This window comes from Cucumis melo, chromosome 7 (genome assembly GCF_025177605.1).
Source record: "Cucumis melo cultivar AY chromosome 7, USDA_Cmelo_AY_1.0, whole genome shotgun sequence".
NCBI lineage: Eukaryota > Viridiplantae > Streptophyta > Magnoliopsida > Cucurbitales > Cucurbitaceae > Cucumis > Cucumis melo.
In genome coordinates, this window is record NC_066863.1 from 27441209 (window position 1) to 27463791 (window position 22583).

Genomic DNA, 22583 nt, shown 5'->3' on the forward strand with positions numbered 1-22583 from the left:
GTCGGTTAATGTTAGTTTGTCCTACTAATAAGGCTAAACATAATAATATATATTAGAGAGAGTACTATGGAGAGCGAAGAGAAAGAGTCGAGAGTAAAGATTGAAAACATGTATATATATAGTAGTGTGACTAGAAGCGAGATCGAAAACGAGAACAAGACTCAAGAGTCCATCAAGTGTGCAGAATAAAATCATTTTAGTAATGTATGATGATGATACAAGTAAAACGTTATAAAATTTGGTTCTAATTGTACACCTATCTCGAACATTTTATTATTTTTTTAGAAAAGCTTTAAATTTCTAATAAAATTTTAAAAATATATAACAAAAGTTTAGATATATCACTGATAAACACGAATAGGTATATAAAAAATATTTTGATATATAGCAAAATTCTATCGTTGGTAGAATTTGAAATTTTGATATATTTTGTAAATATTTTCAATAGTTTTGTCACTTACAATAATTTTATCAAAATCTCTCACTCTATTTTATCATATATATTTTATTACCCGATGGATTTCATTTATTATAGTTGAATTTTACTCTTTAGGTTAAACCACAAGTTTAATCGCCAAACTTTGATATGTTTATGACTTAAAATCTACTAAGTTATTGAATTGCCGAGTTTGTATATTGTGTAGGTTGCATAGCATGTGTCCAACCCAAAAACACCTAATTTTCCTTTTGTGTATTACATATCTTTCAACCTTAAAATGTATTATCTAATTGTCTTTGGATTTCACCAAACGTTGATTATCTGTGTGATGAGTAGCATTTTTAGGGTCGAATATGAAACATATTATAACAATTTTTTTTTCTAAAGAATTGCAAATTAAGAAAATCTATTAGTGTAAATCAACCTTTAATTTTACTACTTATAAATTCTTGTATATTGTACTGATATTTTGATTGAAATACATAATTCTTTATATTTGCAATTCTCTCTAACTTTTTTTAGTCCAAAATCAAAGAAAATAAATTTGAGTTTGTTCTTTGTTAAGGAGCATTGTAATTTTCTTTCCTTATCTTAATAAAAGGTGCTTTTTTTCAAAAATATAAAAAATATTTACTACCTTCTCGAAAACAGAAAAAGTAGATGGGCCCACAACAAAAAATACAGAATAAAAATGGTTCTTAAGTATAGCATATTTTCTTTACAAAGGATAAAATAATTTTAAAGAAAATGTGGAAAAATAAACACTTTTTTCTTTCTGAAAATAAGAGCAATTTTTTTATTTTTTTTTTCTTTTGTAAAACAAAAATCAAACCACACCTAATATACATAATAAATTGTAACATTAAGTAGGCAAAAGAAAAAGAAAAGAATGATTAACCCAAGTAATTGCATTATGGCTTTCCCTAGTTTGGAATTTTCCCCTATTAACTTAGTTATTTGATTTCTTTCAAAAAAAAAAAGTATTTAAGATGATAGACCTTTTCTTCAATAAATTGCAAAAACGAGCTTTAAAGTAAATTCGAATCTTCACATTCATATTCAAATATTGTTGTGTTCAAAATAAATTAAATACTTCAACTAGAGGTGGTCATTCAAACCACAAAAACAGATCAGTTTCTTAAACCGAATCAAACTGAATACTCAATTAAAAACCAAACAACTTTTAATTTAAAGAAAAAACCGAATTATTTTTAGAATGTTTTAAAATTACCAAAACCAAATTTGAAACCAAACCGAATCGCATAAATAGGGTTAGGTTTGAGCTAATAAATCGATTCTGTTTGGTTGAACCGAACCATTTCCACCACTAACTTGAACTATGTTGAGGAACGAGAATATGATCGTTTAGAGGAAGAAAATAGACAATGTAAGATAGAATGTAATTGACGAAACAACACAAAATGGAAACATACAAAACTAAAATTGGGATGAAATTAATTGGCAATAAAAGAGAGGTTATGTTTAGAAGGTTTTTCATTGAAGGACGTAAATATTTTGCCTTGTATGGCTCTATTCTTTCATTCAATGGATTTCTCAAAAGAAAACTCCTCATTTTCCTCCATTCCTTCACCATCAACATCCTCTCTTTCTCTGTCTCCTTCCTTCCCTTTCAAGAAAAATAATAAACAAAACAAAAAACCTCCATTTTCATTCCTTCCTGTTGCAGTTCTTCTGCTAAAAAAGAATCTCTTTTTCTTTCTTTCCTATAATACAATTCCATTTCCCTCATAGCTCTATCTTCACCACTATTTGAAGGGCTTTTTTTTCTTCTCTTTTGAATGCCTTCTTTATAATACCACTCTATTTTTCATTTGTCATCGTAGGGCCGACATCATTACGGTCACTGTGTTGTAGGGTGTTGGCCTCCATACATGGTATTACGACTTTGTGGAAACCTGTGTTGTTTGTTCGAGTTTTATCACTATAATTTGTTGTTACATCGTTTCTTTTGAAGTTATGGAGCTATTTTACTAAACTTCTTCGTGAAGAGAGGAGGCATCCTTCTCTCAAAGTTGTCGTTTGTTAGAGTGAGTTGTTACGTAAAACATTTTGTGCTAATGATTTTAGGTGGTTAAGTCCATTGAAAAACAGCTGAAAAATGCAGAAGATTATAGTTCCAAAATGCACTAATCCAATTCGTTTTATTACACTAACCTCCTTCGTTTTATGTTTTGTATTGTTCTTCTTTGATTACTCTGCCTTGTATGAAACAAGAAAGAATGAAGTCACCCTCTTAACCAATGACTTCTCAAATTCTTCATCCATTTCTCTAAACCCCACCAATGATACAGAACCAGAAAAAGAAGCCATTGTAACTGATAGCGAAAGCTCCTCCATTGACCAAAACCCAGAAAAAGAAGCCATTGTCAAAACTCGAACCATTTCCTCCACTAATTCTCGTCCAGCTAGAAGATCAAGAAAACGAGCACGTCGAAGAGGCAGATCAATAAAAACCAAACCATCTCAATCTCGGGCTGTTGAACTGCCAAAAACAGTTCCATTCAAAACAGAGGATCCATCATGCATAGGAAAATACATTTACATTCATAATCTTCCCAAGAAATTCAATGAAGACTTAGTTGAGAACTGCAGATTACCTCATTTGAAATGGTCAGAAGTTTGCAGATTTGTGTGGGAAAACATGGGATTAGGCCCAAAAGTTCAAAACCCCAAAAGAGCTTTAACAAACAAAGGCTGGTTTTACACCAACCAATTTGCATTGGAAGTCATTTTCCACCAGAGAATGAAGCAATACAAATGCTTAACAAAGGATTCTTCTAAAGCAGCAGCAATTTTTGTGCCATTCTATGCAGGCCTTGATGTTGGCCCATATCTTTGGGGATTCAATGCTTCAATAAGAGACAAAGGCCCACTTGAATTAGGTAAATGGCTTTCACAAACATCAGAATGGAAATCCCTGTGGGGTAGAGACCATTTCTTCATTGGGGGAAGAATCACTTGGGATTTCAGAAGAGACAATCAAAATGACTCAGATTGGGGATCAAAGCTAATGCTTTTACCAGAACCTAAAAACATGACAATGCTAACAATAGAAACAGGATATTGGAACAATGATTATGCAATCCCATATCCCACTTATTTCCATCCTTCAAGTGACTCCCAAATCATAGAATGGCAAAGGAAGGTGAAAAGACAGAAAAGACCTTTCCTTTTCTCCTTCATAGGAGGACCAAGGCCAACACAAGAAACCTCCATTAGAGGGGAACTCATAAACCAGTGCAAAGCTTCAAAAAGCTGTTACTTTTTGGCATGTATCCCTGGAGAGAAGAAATGTGGTGATCCTGTAGCAGTGATGAACACATTTTTGAACTCAGTTTTTTGCTTGCAACCACCAGGGGACTCATTTACAAGAAGATCAATTTTTGATGCTATTTTAGCTGGTTGTATACCTGTTTTCTTTCACCCTGGGACAGCTTACGCACAATACATTTGGCATTTTCCAAAGGATCACAAAAAATACTCTGTTTTTATTCCTTCAAAGAAAGTTAAAGAGAAAGAGGTGAATGTAAGTGAGGTTTTGGAGGGAATTTCTAGTAAGGAAGTTCTGGAGATGAGAAATCAGGTTGTTAGAATGATTCCTAGGGTGGTTTATGCAGATCCCAATTCAAGATTAGAGAGTTTTGAAGATGCTTTTGATGTAGCAGTTAAAGGGATTCTTGAGAGAGTGGAGAGGGTAAGGAAAGGGATTGAGGAAGGTAAAGATCCGACTGCTGATTTTGCTGATATGAACATGAAAAAGTTTGAATTGCTTGGATTTACATAAAACAAGCATGGTGATCTTGATCTCAGTTCTTAGTGTTTTATTGTAAATCCAAGCAACAGGGAATTAGAAGATTTCTTTGGTTTGTTTTGACTAGATAATAATTCTCATGAAGTTGAGTGTTCTTAGTTCAGCGTAATATTATCTTTTTGTCCATCTAATGCATTTTAGCTACATGTTGATTTCTAACTTGCATCAATGGAGAAACAAAGTTCCCATTGTATTAATAGTATGCAGATTCATCACATCCTTTATATATGTGTACGGTCTGATATATGGCCAAACTCTAGGTTGTAGAAGTGCAAGTGAAAATTGAAAAAAAAGTAAACAAAAATCTCGAGATTGATAACCCACGTGATCTGTTGAGGAGTGCTTTTATGATTGATAACCCACCATTCAAAAAGTATGAAATCATTTTTTTTTTCTTACATCAAGTCCTGTTTTTTATCTAACTTATCGGGCTAGGGATGACCATATCTATCGTAGTCCTAATGCGATCATGATTGAGTTTTCCCCATTGAATTTTCTCCACCTATGTTCATGAGAAATTGTAACAATAAAAATGAGATCGGGAATAGAGTTGGTCATTGTGTTAGGGATATGCATGAATATCTCACATGAAAAATGCTAACAAACTGTACATGTGGTAAAAATATATATATGTATATTGCAATGGGATAATGTTACAGTAGAGATGTCATCCCTCACATGATAAGTAGTAAAAGTGCGGTGTCAGATTTGATGTAAGCAAAAGACTAAATTTCATACTTTTGTGAGTGGTGGGTCATCAATCATAAACTAGATCCGAAAGAGGCCATTTGTATAAAAACCAACAAAATATTAGTGAAATTGGTTTGTTTGAACTATATTTGTGGTAGGTTTGATTATCCTAAGATATAAAACAAACAAATAGTGGATCAATTAGGTTTAGATAGGTACTAAAAAAATAGACTTCGGTGGACCTTTTGTTTGCACAATCAAAACAAATTGGTTTGATCAACATTTTTCTGCAATCAAAACAAATTGGTTTGATCAACATTTTATTAGAAACGTCTGAGTGAGTTAAGCTCGTAATTGATGTATAACTCCAACCTTGAGCCCAAGATTTCCAGTTTTCCATTTTGATAATTATTGTACTAAAAGAATATTTCATTTAAAAAATGACCTTTTTTTTACCATGTGAAGGTGGGGGATTTAGGTCTCTAACTTCAAAGTTGAGAGTATAATAACTATGTCAATTGAGCTATCTTCAATTTGGCATCAACTCACATTTGAAAGTGGCTTTAATCTTTACTCTTCAAAATTTGTTGAATTGTCGATGTATTTGTGAATCAAATTCTGTCAATATTCTTTTAACAAATCTTAAAATTAGTTTCCACTAATAATATAAAAAGGTTACTCTATTAACCTTTGCTATAAATTTTGAAAAACATGTTCATATTAAATATTTTCGTGGATAAACACTATTATTACTAATAGCTAATGTAAACATAGTTCAATTAGATACAACATAGACACTCCATTACCTTGATTAATAGGTTAGAGGTTGAGATATGCCCATACAAGTACCACGACTAAAATTTTAAATTTTAAAATACAAAGAACCAAAATATAGAGATCAAAATGACATTTTAATATCACTCCTCGATGACATTTTAATATCACTACTTGATGACATTTTCTTATTATTGTTTCCAAGAACGTACCATTAAACCAAAGCTAAAATCTCCGTTATCATAAACATTCTAATGTTTGAGTAGAATACATAGAAGACATCATCCCAGCTAGAGTTAATAAATAGTGACATCTTGGTCAAGTTTAAGCTGTTATAAAAGTAAAGATGCTTTTATTATCTTTTTTCTTTGATTATTCAAAAATGATCATAGATTTATTATACAATTCGAAAACAGACAGCACACTCCAAAAACACAATGACAAGTCCATAGCATGTAAAGCAGCTTTAGACAGAGGTATGACCTTAGGCTTTCCATGAAGAGAGAGGCGGTGTCTCAGAGGTCTTCCATGTCGCAAAGGCACTTTGATATCGATCGCCTTTGACCACATCATCTGCAGCAAAGCCTTCGAGCTCAGCCAGTTCTTCAGGTGTGAGTTTTACCGCTAAAGCTCCAATGTTCTGGTTGAGATTTTCAATCTTAGTTGTTCCGGGAATTGGACACACATCGTCCCCTTGGTGGTGAACCCAGGCCAAGGCCAGCTGCGATGAGGTGCATCCTTTTCTTTCTGCTATTGCACTCACCTTCTCAAACACAGTTTTATTGTGCTCTAGATTTTCGCCTTGGAACCTCGGCAAATGCTACACAGAATATAATAGACATTTGAAACACTTATTAACTCAAGAACTTGGAAGTCAACCAGAAGAGCGTGTTCCTAGACAGTTAAAGCTTCAGCATTGATTGTAAAGTGAAAAAGCAACCAGCAGATAAGAAAGACCATAGAAATCTCTACCTATCAAGAACAGAAGTGACAAAAAAAATCATTACAACTTGATACAATAAAGAGTAATGCAGATTATAAATTTTATGAAACTGAATAGTTTAAGCATAATCAGGAAGCAATTTAACTTTAACAAATGCTGATGTTAAGTCTGTTTGTCATATAAGAAATTCACGTGATTCTCAAACCTTACATTAAAATAGAAAAGAAAGTATCAAATTACTGATTAATTCTCAATTGAACTCGGTAGTATGCATTAAGAATATTTCGATGATACTTTCCGCTGGTTAATCTATATGTACTCATTTAACGGTTGAGAAACACCAGCAGACAGGGTTGCCAATCACAAAACAGCTTGATCATCTTTGAAATTATATGAGCTAAAGTTGTATTGCATAAACAAAAGGATCCTAAAATTTATTCAAACAAAATAAAAGTAAAAAATTATGAGCTAAACTTTTAGATGCAAACCTTCCGGAAATCATTATCTTGGAGACCTTCAATGAGCTTGGGCCCAGATGAGAAGAAGCCTCGTCCAAGAGGGCTGTAGGCCACAATTCCAATGCCAAGTTCCCTTTGACAATTGAAAAAATAATATTGAGGTCAAAAATCAATCTAGCAAAAGGTTAGATACTGCTAGTACTAATCAATCCTCACCTGCAAGTAGGAATGATCTCTTCCTCTACATCTCTTGACCACAACGACCACTCAAGCTGCACAGCTGTTATTGGATGAACAGCATGTGCTCTTCTGATTGTAGAAGCTGAAGCTTCAGATAAACCTATGTACTTTATTTTCCCTTCTTCAACCAGTTTCTTTAGCTCCCCAATCTATAATCAAATCAATATATACACATATCACCATCCATATTGCATTTTTAATCCCTACTTTCTCACTATATTTTCATCACTATTAAAATTAATTTTAAATTTACATTTCATAATTATTTTAAATTATGTACTTAGTTTACCTTCTTCGACTAATTTTTTAAGTTCCCAACCTTTCCATAGACAAAAGAGGGAAAACATCATGATAAGTTGAAAGACTCACAGCCTTCCACAACTATAGGCAGGATATTTATATATTAAGAAAACTGGTAAAATAATAAATCTTAGGTAGGCAACCAGCCGAATATTGAAAAGTTGAAGGAAAAGTTGAAGGTGAAATTCTTCAGACCTTTAGAAAGCTGATCAAGAAATAAAAGGGGAAAAGGGCATATATACCTAAACAGTAACCACGTATACGGGCTTACCAACATTTAGACATGAAATTATCGTCCTTAAGAATTAATGACAACTTGCAATTCTTAATTACAACTTTTTGACACAGAAATTTAAGGTAAACGTGGGCTTTCATTTCTAAATCATGAAAATGGAAGAACATACTTTTCATCTCAAATAACCAATATGCCAAAACGCAGTATATAATTGATAGCAAGCAAAACCAATCCAAAGAACGTAGCAGCAACAGAGTAGAAGGAAGAAAGCAACAAACCGTGACTTCAATCGGAACCCTGGTGTCAATCCGATGCTGGTAATAGAGATCGATGCAGTCAACATCGAGACGCTTCAAACTAGCCTCGCAAGCGGCTCTAACATAGGCAGGGTCTCCACGAATCTCCCTCTTACCATCGGCGAAACTAATTGCAAATTTAGTGGCAAGTTCGGCCTTGTCTCTGTAGCCGTCCTTGAGAGCCTTACCGACGAGGATTTCGTTGGTGAACGGGCCGTAGATGTCGGAGGTGTCGAGAAGAGTGATGCCGCTGTCGATGGCGTGGTGAATCAAAGCGATCATGTCGGAGTCGGGCTTGGGAGGGCCGTAGAAGGCGGACATGCCCATGCAGCCGAGACCTTGTGCGGACACTTCGAGGCCTTGAGAACCGAGCTTGATTCTAGGAACTTGAGAAGCCATTATGAGGTCGCCGGAGGAAAGGAAAATGGTCGGAGTGGAAGAAGGAGATGGGAAATGGGTTAATTTATCTACGGATTTAGTGGTGGTTGGTAGCTGGTGGCTGCGTCGATGGGGGTTACCTTTTTGCCTTTTTTTCCGGCAAAATTTTTGGAAACGAAAAAACTTAATGAAATTTTCCTTTTCTGTGTTGTCCGGTCCGCCGGCCTTTGAACTTGAAAATAATTATAAATTATATATAATTCCGAATTACTAATTATAAAATTACTGTTTTTTTTAGAAAATAAAGTATTTACAAAATATAACACAATTTTATATTTGTAATCGGAGAAATTAAGGATTACGGATAAATTTCGACCAATATCTATCATTGTAGCAATGTTTACCATTATTATATTTTATAAATATTTTGGTTCTATTTTTAACTATGAATATATAGTTTTCAATTCTAAAATTCTATTTCCATTTTTTTCTATGAGCTTAATCCTCAAATCACATCGCATTGGCAATGAACCGAAAAGAGAAAAAAACAAAGAGACAAGGAAATAAAAAGAAAAAGAAGGAATTAAAGAAAATAAAACTCATATGATCATTATCTACTTAAGGTGTAAGAGGTGGTTTTTGCTAAATATAGTTGTTGGAGGTGGTCATTGAGTTGATCGTTGGTTACTAGAGGTAGTCATCAAAGCTAGTTGTTAAAAGTGGTCACCAAAATTATGTTTGAAGGTGATCTTTGTTGGATTGGGTAGTCGAAGTGATCACCACTATTTGGTCACTAAGGTGGTTATTGAAGTTGATCGTCGAAGTTGGTCGGTACTAAAGGAATCCGTCGAAGTGATCACTGTAGTAGGTCACCAAAGGTAGTCATTCGAGTTGGTAGTTGATGACAGAAGTTATTGCAAACATTGGAGGAAGAGAGTTTAATTAGTTTAACCATTAAAGTTAAAATAAACCTTATTTCTCATTTACTTTAAAACATGCATCGTCCCAAACGTTGAGTAAGTTATAATAACCCACTTCAAGTTTTGGAGCCCAAATTACTCATCTTGTTCATATAGGTGCATTATTTAGGTTCTTAGGTATGATTCTATAAATTCCTTTCAAAACTACTTCGTGCTATGGATCTATAAATTTTTTATTTTGTATCAAGTGAAATATTGAACTTCAATAATATCCAATAGATCAATGAGACGACATCTCCACAAAGGAGTCCTCGTCTTTCTAATTAATATAATTCTATCAATTGTATATATTCAATTCAACCATAGTGTTTGTGAACATGCACACTAATATTAGCTTTAAGGAAAGATGTTAATAAAATGTGAAAAGTATAGAAATTACATGAAGGCTATGATCTTTTCAAGGATGAACACTATTATTATTTATAGCCGACATAAACATAGTTCAATTAGAGACATAAAATAGACACTCGATTACCTTAAAATACGCCTATACAAATACAAAGATTAAAATTTTAAATTTCAATATAATAAGAATCCTCAAGTATAGTGATCAAAAATGACATTTTTAATATCACTAGCACTACGTACTCAATGACAGTTTCTTTTTATTGTTTCCAAGAACATACCAAACTTTCCATTAAACCAAAGCAAAAAACCTCCATTATCATAAACATTCTCTTATTTGAGAACAATACATACAAGAGACCATCCCAGCTAGAGTTGATAAATAGTGTGTGGTCAAAAATGATCTTTTTCATAGATTTATTACACAATTTGAAAACAGACAGCAGACTCCAAAAACATAAGGTCAAGTCCATAGCATGTAAAGCAGCTTAAGGTATGATCTTAGGCTTTCCATGAAGAGAGAGGTGGTGTCTCAGAGGTCTTCCATGTCGCCAAGGCACTTCCATAACGATCACCTTTGACCACGTCATCTGCAGCAAAGCCTTCGAGCTCAGCCAGTTCTTCAGGTGTGAGTTTTACCGCTAAAGCTCCAATGTTCTGGTTGAGATTTTCAATCTTAGTTGTTCCGGGAATTGGACACACATCGTCCCCTTGGTGGTGAACCCAGGCCAAGGCCAGCTGCGATGTGGTGCATCCTTTTCTTTCTGCCATTGCACTCACCTTCTCAAACACAGTTTTATTGTGCTCTAGATTTTCGCCTTGGAAGCGGGGCAATTCCTACAAAGAATACAATAGACATTTGAAACAAAATCTCATTAACTCAAGAACCTGGAAGTTAAACCAGAAGAGCATGTTCCTGGACAGTACTTAAGCTTCAACATTGATTGTAAAGTTAAAAAGCAACCAACATAATAGAAAAACCATAGAAATCACTATCGATCAAGAACCGAACTGACAAAAAAATAATTACAACTTGATATTTTGAAACTGAATAGTAATGCATATTATAAATATTTTGAAACTGAATAGTTTAAACATAATCAGGGAGCAGTTTTAACGTTAATATATAGATACTGATGCTAAGTCTCTTTATCATATAAGAAACTCACATGATTCTCAAACATTACATTAAAATATAAAAGAAAGTATCAAATTAATGATTAATTAATTCTCAATCGATCTCTGTAGTATGTGTTAAGAATATTTCAATGATTCTTTCCACAGGCCACTCTATACTATACTCATTTAACGGTTGAGAAACACTAGCAGACAGGGTTGCCAATCATAAAACAGCTTGATAATCTATGGAAACTATATGAGCTAAACTTGTATTGCATAAACAAAATGAAAGTCAATTTAGTATGAGCTAAACTTTTAGATATATATGCAAACCTTCCGGAAATCATTATCTTGGAGAGCTTGGACGAGCTTGGGCCCAGACGAGAAGAAGCCTCGTCCAAGAGGGCTGTAGGCCACAATTCCAATGCCAAGTTCCCTTTGACAATTGAAAAAATAATATTGAGGTCAACAATCAATGTAGCCAAAAACTTAGATAATAATATTGGTACTAATAAACCTCACCTGCAGGTAGGAATGATCTCTCCTCTACATCTCTTGTCCACAATGACCACTCAAGCTGCACAGCTGTTATGGGATGAACAGCATGTGCCCTTCTGATTGTGGAAGCTGAAGCTTCAGATAAGCCTATATACTTTATTTTCCCTTCTTCAACCAATTTCTTCAGCTCCCCAATCTTTAATCAAATCAATATATATACATATCACTATTTTAAATTATGTACTTAGTTTACCATCTAAACTCGTAGAACAAGAAAAATCTATAAAATGTTAATTCATAGGTAAGCAACCACCGTAGATAATTAGCCAAAGATTGAAAAGTTGAAGATGAAATTCTTGCTACCTTTAGAAATGTGATCAAGAAATAAAAGAAGAAAAGGGAATATATAACTAACCCGCGACCACCTATAAAAGCTTACCTATGTTTAGATAGACATGAAATTATCATACAAAATTCGTAAAAGTATTACACTTTTTCAAAAGTAAAGCATTTTTCTAAAACTCAGTAAAACTGTTTTTTCAACGATACCATAAATTTTTGTAAAATATTAAAAATTTCCAACTTGTTTTAGGTTTTCGCGTGAATCTCAGTAAATATTAGATAGCATGCGAATATTCCCAAATCTTATTTAATTTGTTTCATATTTTCGAAAAAAATATTCAAAAATTCTCAAATCTTAACTAAGCTTTTTTTTTAATGTTTTCAAAAAAAAAACAAAATTGTACCTACAAAGCCTAACTTTATAATTTCGATTCATCTCAACCAAAATTGTCTCGAAAATATTTTACGGATAAAAAATGTTAGTTAAAGATCGGGAATATTTGAGAAAAATTAACTTTTTTATCCGTAAAATTTGAAATCATAAATTTATGCTTATTTATACAATTTCTTAAATCATTTATTCCAATTTTCATTTATGTTGACAAGATTATCATAGAAATCTTATTTTCAATAATTTTATATAAAATTCAATAAGATTATAATAGAAAATTTGACGAGATAGGTAAAAGATTTGGTTGATCTCGTATAAAATTGTATTGATAAAATCCAAAATTATCAGTTTTTAGGCTTTCTCGATACAAATTTGTTCGAGATGAACCGAGATTACCAAGTTGTTAGGCTTTTTTGATACAATTTTGCTTAGGTAAACCGAGATCTATAATTTTCTTTAAAGACAAAAAAAAAAAAAAAAGTTAAGGTCTAATATCTACCGAGAAGCAAGGCCGTCTAATAGCGAAAAACCCAAAACAATTAATAAGTTGAAAAATTTTAATATTTTAGAGAAATCTTGGTGCTCGATTTTGCTATAGATGGACCGAGAAAAAGAGTATTACTAGTTTTAAAAAAATGTGCTACTCTTCAAAACAAAAACAAAAAGTATGCTATTTTGCCAATTTCTCAGTTATCATCCTTAATAATTAATGACAACCGGTAATTCTTAATTACAACTTGTTGAGGCAGAAATTTTAAGATAAATGTGGGCTTTCATTTCCATATCATGAAAATGGAAGAACATACTTTTCATCTCAAATTAACGTCGTAGCAGCAACAAGAGAGTAGAAGGAAGATAAAGCAACAAACCGTGACTTCAACCGGAACCCTGGTGTCAATCCGATGCTGGTAATAGAGATCGATGCACTCAACATCCAGACGCTTCAAACTAGCCTCGCAAGCGGCTCTCACATAGGCAGGGTCTCCACGGATCTCCCTCTTACCGTCGTCGGCGAAAGTATTTCCAAATTTAGTGGCAAGTTCGACCTTGTCTCTGTACCCGTCCTTGAGAGCCTTACCGACGAGGATTTCGTTGGTGAATGGGCCGTAAATGTCAGAGGTGTCGAGAAGAGTGATGCCGTGGTCGACGGCGTGGTGGATCAAAGCGATCATGTCGGATTCGGGCTTCGGAGGGCCGTAGAAGTCGGACATGCCCATGCAGCCGAGACCTTGTGCGGACACTTCGAGGCCTTGAGAACCGAGCTTGATTCTAGGAACTTGAGAAGCCATTATGAGGTGGCCGGAGGGAAGAAAAAATGGTCGGAGTGGAAGAAGGAGATCGGAAATGGGTCAATTTATGTACCGGTTTATTGGCGGTTGGTAGCTGGTGGGCTGCCGCTTCCATGGGGCGGCTTACCCTTTTTACTTTTTTCTTCATTATTATTTTTCTAAAGTAACCTAAAATGAAAAAACGTTAATTATTAAATTTTGTAACACCCTATGCTATCATCTACTCTTTTTTAAATGGGAGTAGTCAAAGCTTAATATTACTCATGATCTTGTTCATATTATTTCGGTTCTATAAATTCCTCACAAAAATATTCCATATCATAGATCTATACTTTTTTTTTTTTTTTATTTCAAGTAAAATATTGAACTTGAGTGATATCTTGAAATTTCAACAATGAGTTCTTCGTCTTTTTAATTACATAATTCTATCAATTTGTGTTCAATTTAAGTAGCATAGTGAGTGCTTGTGAATATGCACATCAATATTAACTTGAGGAAAGACATTAATAAAATATGAAAAGTATAGAAATTATATGAAAGGCTTCTTCCTTCTCTTGTTTAGTCCTTTAAATACGACCAATGAACCAAACTAGACGCAAAAGCATAGTATTCTTCATTGTTGCCATTGTTCCCTCTGCTCACTCCAACAATAATACAAGAGAAAAAATATTTTGATGTCTTTCAAGGTAGTCAAATTCTTGTGGTAATCCATTCGTATATCTAAACCTAATTAGTTGTATGAAAGGATTTTTTAAAAAACATGTTCAGGGAGCCAAAAAGGAAGAAGAGTACGTAAAGATGAGTCAAAGTTCAACAATAATTTTGATTATGGTGGAGACTCCTATTTTAATTAATTCATTAAATTTATTAAAAATGTGATTTAGGCACGATTAAGGTAGTTGAATCATCCATTAAATCTCTTTAAAAATTGGCTTAATATCTTTTTTTTTTCCTATTTCAATTCAGTAAATGTTAATTGAAATCCATATTTATTTTACTACGAACTCTTTTTTCAATCTAGAATTTACAAAGTTAGGGTGATTACAAATTTACTATACCTAATTAAACTTAATTAGATTTTAAATTCAACATTATCTTGTTGTGTTTTCGTTTTAGAATTGAATAAGACATTTTGGATTACTGGTCATGAAATTTCTCTTCAAAAGTCTTCCAAAGTCTTTTAAATAATAATAAGATAAAATGATTTTTAAAATTTGTAGCTATTTCATAGTAATTTCTCTTAATAAACAAAATTGACTAGTCTTTGTTGTATTTTTTTAAAAAAGTATAATTACGTAACAAATATTGTAAAATCACCTCTAAAATATAGCGGTAGTTGTTGCGATAATATACCTTTGCATAGTTTAAATTAAAATTGGATTTCTGACTACGTAAGTATAATAGTCTAATTTAACACCTCTTGCATAGTTTGAGTTCTTAATTTTTATGCTACCGCCAAACTTCAACGTTAACTTTACAATAGGTTCTTAATTCCATATCATCCATACCAAACATATCAAATTCAATACCTTTCAAGAACGAAAAATAAAAACAAAATTCAAACATCAATATATAATCACCATAAATGAATAGATATTCAAAAACGTCATTTTTTGAACTTTATTTTCTTTTCAAGAATAATAATGACAATTATATAAATGATTAAAAAAGACAAATTTGAAATTAATATAATTAGTAGGACCAATTTTATGAAGAAAACTCCCAACCTATCAGTAACTAAAATAATGAAAATTAAAGTTATAGTTTAAACTTTAAAAATGAATGGTTTGTTAGGCCAAATATAAAAACAGCATATATAGATATATATCAGAGACTTTAATTTAGAGAGAAAAGGGCAAAGCTAAGCTAAGCTAAGAAGAAGAATATCAATGGCGGATTGGGGGCCAGTGGTTATAGCACTGATTCTGTTCATTCTTCTATCTCCAGGGCTTCTCTTTCAGGTCCACGGTGCCGAAAAGTTCATCCAGTTCGGAAACTTCGAAACAAGTGCCACCTCCATTTTTCTTCATTCCCTCATCTTCTTCGCCCTCCTATGTCTCTTCACTCTCGTCCTTCATCCTCATATCTACATCTGATCAATCTCATGTAATATCATTTTCATCTCATCCCAGGTATATAAACTAAACTAAGTTCCATATATCGTATCGATTTTTCTTTCTCGTTTCGTTTAAAAAGAAATCTCTAATGGAGTTGTTGTAGTAGCTTGATTGTGTTTGCATTATTCACTCCTCTCGTTCACGTTTGAACTTTTCATTTGATCTCATTTGTATCGGTTAATTTTTTCTTTAAAGTTGGTACCAACGTCGAATTTCACACAGTTAACTCTTTTATATACTAAACATATGTCTTTATTTTTACTCAAAAATTGTTTGAATGAAAGATGTATATATATACATCAAAAGTATGAAATTGTAATTTAACGAAACTAAAAGTTTAGGGTAAAAATTTATGATATAGTTTTCACATTTAATGTTACTCTAATGTTCACCTCTAATGTCTTTGATTGAATTAGTTCAAATAATTATAGAGAAAAAGATAATAGATTAGGTCAAGTTATTATAGATGTGGACCAAGTTATTCATCTATTATTTAATAATGTGTCTATTTGGGGCATCTTTGCCCATAATTTAAATGTCTCACACTTATATATATATACTTTGGTATACAACATATATACCTGCTTCAATATTATATATAAAAAAACAAACAATGACTTCATGTATAATATGAATTAGTAGTTAATTGATGCTCTAAACGAGCTTAATTTAACATTTTTTTATAAATTAGATATTTAATTAGGTGAAAGTATATATATATTTAATTAATAATCTAATTTGTAAAATATATAAATGATAAGAAGAGAGTTTGTGATTTTAAAAAAGAAAATGCAATTTGTCATTATTAATCATTGGAATATAATCAAGTGGGGATTGATCATTTCAATGGATTGGGGTTTTGTGTGGTGGAAATTTAATTAAGAAATTAAGAACTTTCTACCAAATATATTGACAGCTTAACTAAATTATATATAGACTCTTTTTGGATATTAAAATCACTATTATTATTTGTTGTTATTATTTATCCACAATTAGTTTATATTTTAAAGTTTTATTCTTATCCTTAAGCATCCATTTAGTGGTTAATTAGTCTTTTTTTTTTTTAAGTTCTAATATAAAATAATTTTGACATTAATTAGTGGCTCAATTTTATTTAAATTATAAGTTTGAAACTTGTCTCTCTATGTATATTATTTCTATTTTTAAGAACAAATTTATAATAATTTGTTGATGGAAAAAACAAAAACAAGAAAACTAGACCATTATAGGCAATCATCGAATCGATATTCTAGATTCTTACGGAATAGACATCTATATTATCGTAGTATTGTTTGGCATCAAAAGAATTTTGAGTGTCTCGAAGACATACTCGTATTACATTTTTGTTTCTTTTTAATTTTTTAGTTTACGCATATATTAGTCTTTATTTACTTTGCATAATTAAAATAAATATTATATATCATTCCTTTATTCTTCTTTTTGTTATATTTGTAATTTTTATTATTTTAATAAAATATTTAAATTGACATTAATGTGTATTTTATAAGAAAAATTAAATTATGATAAAAATAATTTTAAAAATTAGTATAAATCAGTTTATTTGAAAAGAAATTCAAGTCGATAAAAACAAATATGTTATATAAGTTTAGATTTTATAAAAAAACTAACATATATACAATTGTAATCGTAAGAACATCCTCGAAACATTATGTAAATTTAAAACGTTTTAAAGTAGAAAAATCGACAGTAACGAAAAATATTCTCAAATATGTGTAAAAATATTTCTACAAAAAAAAACATGTAATCAAAAGATGTTTGACATCCTACAATTTCTTATATATATGGTTTCGAACATCTAAAATTTCGATTATCTATATTATCAATAAACAAAAACGCCCAAAAAATTTGTTTGATATATTTAATTTTAACCCAAAACTTACTTCAATATAACATTGAAATTGCATTTGTATTTATGTATTTTGTCCCTTCAATTACGCCATATTTGTCAAATCATTGTCTCTAACGTTATTAAGCGAACTAACCCTTCGTTCACGCCAATCTCTTACCTTAACATTTCATTGTTAAAGGCTTTTGAAACTAAAAGCTTTTTCAATGATTAATGTATTCGTTTTTAAAAGCTTCAACCTAGACCTAATCGATTAACCAACGACCAATTTGACGAATGGAGAGATGAGTCGAAATAAACCATTACAAAAACCAAAAATTTGAAAAGTAGCTAGAAAGTAGGGCCAAAAAAGTAAAAGAAGCAAAAGTGTAGTAGTTAAACCAAAACTTTTATAGCTTTTTAGAAAAGTACAAATCTATCCACAATTACCAAGAAAAAATGGAAAAATAAAGAAGGAGAAATCTGTCATTTTACAAATCCACAAAATATAAAAAAGATCACAAATGAGTCGTAAACCACATAATAGAAAAGAAAAAAAGAAGACAAAGCAAAGAAGAAAACAATGGCGGATTGGGGCCCAGTTTTCGTGGCTGTGGTTCTCTTCCTCCTTCTATCCCCCGGCCTTCTCTTCCAAATCCCCGGCCATCACAGCTTCATTCAGTTCGGCAACTTCCAAACCAGCGGCTCCTCCATTTTCATCCATTCCCTCATCTTCTTTGCCCTAATTTCCCTCTTCACCTTCGTCATTCAACTCCACATCTACATATGATCATCCCAAAATTATCGAACCTATTTCTAATTTCCAGGTATATACACTCGCGTTCCTTCTTTCGATTTCGCTTTTCGATTCTCTACTTTCTCTGTCTGTATAGTTTCCGTATGGATCTTTGTTTAGAGTGAAGCATATATATTATTTATGTTGTAATACATATATATTTTCAATTATAGGTTTTGAAATTGTTGAAGATGAATGAAGATGATCATCATCTCATCATCTCATCATCTCATCATAATCGTACGGAATTTAAGTAAAGATTAATTGGGATTTCTTAATCTGTGTTATTATGGAGTTGTTGTGTGATGATTTAATTAAAGAATATTGGAGTAATGGATGAGAAATTTTGGAAGTGAAGTGATTGATAGTAAGTAATATAAAGGTCAAATTATTAATAATATCATTTAATGTGGGTCAGGTTTAGGTTATTATTTATTATACATACATTTATTAGTACTTTAATGTGGGTGCAAATATTGTCTAATGTCTCATTCATGCCTATTTAATTAATTTACTTACACTTTTCCTTTACTTTAATCTTTTATAAAAGTTTCCCTAAAAATATTTAATGCTTACTTATTAAGGTTTACTAAAATGTTTCTTTTCTTTTTTAACTTTAGAAACTTTAAAGTAATTTAATATAATTAACAAACGGGTAATGTCAAAAATAAATAGCAAATTAATGAGATATTTACGAAATATACAAAATTAAGTTTTTTTTTTTTTGTTAGATTTTGTAAATTTTTTTTTTGCTGCATTTTGTAAATTTTTTTCTTTCCATATCAATTATCCGATAACAAATCTATTGATTAATCTAAAAATCAAAATATTTACAAAATATAATAAAATTTCATATCTATTGTTAATAGACTTCTATATGGTTTTATCGATATATTGATACAAACTAATCTCCCTTAGTTAGGGAATCTGAACTCGAGAAAAGAAAAACAGTGAAATGATATTTTAATGATATAAATTTGAAAGATCAATAGTTTTATTCTTATTATTAGTTTTTGTAATAATATTAAATTTGTTTTCACCTACGAATTTAAAGCTTTCAGGTCAATTGGTGATTAAAGATGATATCAGAGAAGCTTTGTTTAGGAACTCTTATGCTCAAATTCATGTATCATTTGTTTCCCTTCTCAATTTAGACAATTGCAAATATAGCAATTAGATTGAATATATATATATATATATATAACGATATATGTCTTCTTTTCCATCGAGACAATTATGTAGATAATAATATTTTTAAACAATTGTAAATATAGCAAAATTTGTAATTTATCGATCCAAAATACATCAAATCCCTTAGGGATTTTGCCAAATAAAAAGGTTATCTTATCATTAAAACTTTATAAAAGCAAAAACGTATATGATCTCTTTGCCTCTTCTTTTACAAAATTTTCATCTTTCTATTTATTTAAATAAAGAGGAACAAAAGTAACTTTAATTTTTAAACTTTCTAACCTGAGCCTTTTTAGTTAATGTTTGGGTATTCATTAATTATAATAATTTGAAACTATTTCCAACCTATACTAAAATATTGTTGATCCTCCATAGAAATAATAACCTAGGTTCGAAATGTCGATATTTATGAAAATATCAAAGTTTCAATTTTATGACAATATTAATAGAAAAACTTAGGAAGCTTTATGAATATTGATTAAAATTGTTATAATTAGTCGATGAAATTGTATAAATCGTTGTTGAATTAGACTATAATTAACCATTTTTAATCATCATTTTCTATAAAGTATACAATGTTTAATCTATATTGTAAGAGCAGAAATTTAAAAAGAAAATAAGTACAAAATAATGATAAAAAAATATTGAAAATATAAAAAAAAGTGAAAAATCATATCATTAGAGAAAGGTTAAATAACTCACTAATCAAGTTTGAGGTGGAAGGATCTGAAAATTCAATGTAAAAAAGATTTGAACGAAAATCTCAACTACACTATAACAATCGGAGATTGTAATAAGAACAACAAGAGATATGGATATTCCTATTTAGTCAAATTCAATCGGTTAAGAAAAAGAAAAGGAAGGAATGAGAGCATTCCATTAAAAAGAGAACACGTGTCAAAGAGCAATTGGAGGGTTTTCCACATGAAAGTGATATGATACATTCTGTTGAAAAGTGAAAGAAAGAAAAGGAAGAAGGAAAAAAGAAAAGAGAATGGAGAAGGCGGCGGAGGAGGAGATGGAGCTAATCAGCCTTGCGATTCGGAGGCTGATGGAGGAGAACCGCAACAGAACCACCTCTCATCGGAGCTCCGATACCGATACCGACGCGGACGATATGCAACTTCTTTCCCAATTGCTCTCTGAGGTTAGATAGATTTTGTTAGTCTATTCATTCATAACATAATCGGTTTGCTTCAAATCAATTAATACGAAAGAATATTTTCATCGATTAATTTTTTAATTTTAAAATATTAAGATTCAAATCTCTTGTGTCGCTTAATTACTTTCATGACTATTCAACAGAATTGGGAGAGTTGAAATCTGGATTTCATTTAGGCATAACGAAATAGGGGTTGTTCGGTAGATAATTTCGCCTTTCCATGTTTTTGGATTTTGTGTGTTCCAAACTGTTCTTTTGAAATCAATATTTCCTTGGTTTCATAATATCCATAATTTCAATTTTACCTTTTAAAATGCAAAATGGTATTAAATGCATATAAAAATATTTAAAATTAAATTTTTTATCATGGTGTAGACTCAATTCGTTTTCTAAAAGAATAATATGTATTTATGAATAATGTTATAAATTATATAATATTACAAAAATATACATAATTATTATAAAATTTAGTTCCAAAATAGTAACTATTACATGTGTTTTCACACCATAGACACTATATATATATATATATATATATATATATATATATATATATATATATATATATGTAGATATAAGATTTACGAAGTTTATCAAAAATATAAAATAAGTTTAACCAACCCTTTAAAAATAAATTTATATTAACAAATAAATTGATAATAATTTACTGTCAGTTTTATGATTTATAAATATATAAACTTGAAATTACTTACACAATATGATAAAATCCATTCGACAAAACTTATCTAAAATTTTTTTTATGTATAACCATTTTCCTATAAAAAGATACAACATCAAACACATCTAAACATTTGTTTAAATTAAAACACATCTAAACATTTGTTTAAATTAAAATGTAACGCTCGGATCATGCAACCCCAATCTAAAAACATGAAATAAAATCTTAATTTCATTGAATAGCCAAACATATCCCTTAATTACTCTGCCAATTTAAAACCTTTGATAAATATGGCATATTTTAAATTTGAAATTTGACATCTTAATCTTTTTGTTAATGCCAAACTTAGAAGCTTGTAAGTTTTTTCCCACGACCCATTTGGTTATTATCTTTTAAAAGAAAAAATTCAAATGCTTACGAAAAATAGTTAAATTTCTTAATAATTTTCATTTAACTCTTTTTTAAAGAAATTATGAACCACACTGAAAACCATTTTATTTTTATTTTTAAAATTGGGGAAGAACAAGTAATTGGGTTTTATTACCATTAACAGGTGGAATCAACAAGAGAAGAACAGAGGCTTAACCACTACTCTAAGCAAGAGGATGGGGAAATAATTGAGACAAACTTAGAGGCTGAAGGAGAAAATAATGTGGAAAGAAGTGAAATCAAGGTTAAAACAGAGGAGATAGTGAAAGAGCTAAAAGAAGTGAAGAAGCAAAATTTCGTAACTCACTGCCTTGTTTCAGCAATGATTATCCTCACTGTTGCTTGGCAAATCTCTGAAGTGTCTTTCATTTTGAAACTCAGAGATGGGTTGTTGAGCAATCCATTCAAATCCCTAGGAACAATTCTTAAAAGAAAGACAACTTCAGCAATACAACATCAGATTGAAGCTACTGAATTGCCTCAGCTTAATATACCTGCCATACCTCACGTCAGCTTACCCGACTTCGATGATGATTCATAGCTTCATCAACATCCATCACCTAAGTTGTGTTCCTTTGGATGTGCAGCTCTTTGGTTTTGTTTTTATAGCCACAACTAAACATTTGAACAGCTTTGTACAACTTTGTATCTATCTAAATTAGTTGTTTAAGGGAAGAAATTATATTGAACCCCTGTATTTTGTCGGGCGTGTCTACGCCGGTACTGCTTTTTGTTTTGGAAGTTTAAGGCTGGAATTTATAATAAATAGCGAACTGTACAACTCACATTTTTTTGAACAGAATGCAGGGAGTAT

General features: G+C 31.2%; 5 protein-coding genes across 9 annotated transcripts; 3 read left to right on the forward strand and 2 right to left on the reverse strand.

Annotated features, from left to right (window-relative positions):
- The first annotated feature begins 1963 nt into the window (after positions 1 to 1963).
- On the forward strand, positions 1964 to 4430 carry LOC103494557 (probable xyloglucan galactosyltransferase GT14). Its single transcript, XM_008455786.3, has one exon. The coding sequence runs from the start codon at positions 2559 to 2561 to the stop codon at positions 4242 to 4244; it is 1686 nt and encodes a 561-aa protein (XP_008454008.2). The 5' UTR covers positions 1964 to 2558; the 3' UTR covers positions 4245 to 4430.
- A 1628-nt stretch (positions 4431 to 6058) lies between these two features.
- Positions 6059 to 8886, reverse strand: LOC103494559 (probable aldo-keto reductase 2). Its single transcript, XM_008455788.2, has 4 exons — positions 8190 to 8886; positions 7353 to 7525; positions 7167 to 7269; positions 6059 to 6555 (listed from the first exon to the last, which is right to left on the reverse strand). The coding sequence occupies exons 1-4, from the start codon at positions 8604 to 8606 to the stop codon at positions 6220 to 6222; spliced, it is 1029 nt and encodes a 342-aa protein (XP_008454010.2). The 5' UTR covers positions 8607 to 8886; the 3' UTR covers positions 6059 to 6219.
- A 1340-nt stretch (positions 8887 to 10226) lies between these two features.
- LOC103494558 (probable aldo-keto reductase 2) lies at positions 10227 to 13827 on the reverse strand. Its single transcript, XM_008455787.3, is given in 5 exon segments — positions 10227 to 10747; positions 11363 to 11465; positions 11552 to 11570; positions 11573 to 11723; positions 13130 to 13827. Coding segments are annotated over 5 exon segments (1029 nt in total). The 5' UTR covers positions 13550 to 13827; the 3' UTR covers positions 10227 to 10411.
- A 4210-nt stretch (positions 13828 to 18037) lies between these two features.
- Positions 18038 to 22535, forward strand: LOC103494560 (uncharacterized). 5 transcript variants are annotated; one of them, XR_007822259.1, is made up of 3 exons: positions 18038 to 18339; positions 20456 to 20646; positions 21894 to 22535. XR_007822259.1 is itself a non-coding variant. In XM_051087329.1 (2 exons), exon 1 carries the CDS (start codon positions 18096 to 18098, stop codon positions 18300 to 18302), a length of 207 nt encoding a protein of 68 aa, XP_050943286.1. In that variant the 5' UTR covers positions 18038 to 18095; the 3' UTR covers positions 18303 to 18339; positions 20456 to 22535. The 5 variants fall into 5 exon arrangements, 4 of the variants coding, with proteins under 4 accessions (XP_050943286.1, XP_050943287.1, XP_050943288.1 ...); XM_051087329.1 differs by having other exon boundaries at positions 20456 to 22535; XM_051087330.1 differs by lacking the exons at positions 20456 to 20646; positions 21894 to 22535 and adding an exon at positions 19370 to 19594.
- LOC103494562 (uncharacterized) lies at positions 20494 to 22310 on the forward strand. The gene is made up of 2 exons (XM_008455790.3): positions 20494 to 20646; positions 21894 to 22310. Exons 1-2 carry the CDS (start codon positions 20494 to 20496, stop codon positions 22308 to 22310), a joined length of 570 nt encoding a protein of 189 aa, XP_008454012.1.
- Positions 22536 to 22583: the final 48 nt, after the last annotated feature.

Bases quoted from the DNA above. Each gene is read 5' to 3' on its own strand.
- LOC103494557 (XM_008455786.3), top strand. From the start codon at position 2,559: ATGCAGAAGATTATAGTTCCAAAATGCACTAATCCAATTCGTTTTATT.
- LOC103494559 (XM_008455788.2), bottom strand. From the start codon at position 8,606: ATGGCTTCTCAAGTTCCTAGAATCAAGCTCGGTTCTCAAGGCCTCGAA. The intron at 7,270-7,352 runs GTGAGGATTGAT...CAATTGTCAAAG, and splicing joins GAGATCATTCCTACTTGCAG to GGAACTTGGCATTGGAATTG. The intron at 6,556-7,166 runs GTTTGCATCTAA...TATTCTGTGTAG, and splicing joins AAGATAATGATTTCCGGAAG to CATTTGCCGAGGTTCCAAGG.
- LOC103494560 (XM_051087329.1), top strand. From the start codon at position 18,096: ATGGCGGATTGGGGCCCAGTTTTCGTGGCTGTGGTTCTCTTCCTCCTT.
- LOC103494562 (XM_008455790.3), top strand. From the start codon at position 20,494: ATGGAGAAGGCGGCGGAGGAGGAGATGGAGCTAATCAGCCTTGCGATT. The intron at 20,647-21,893 runs GTTAGATAGATT...TACCATTAACAG, and splicing joins TTTCCCAATTGCTCTCTGAG to GTGGAATCAACAAGAGAAGA.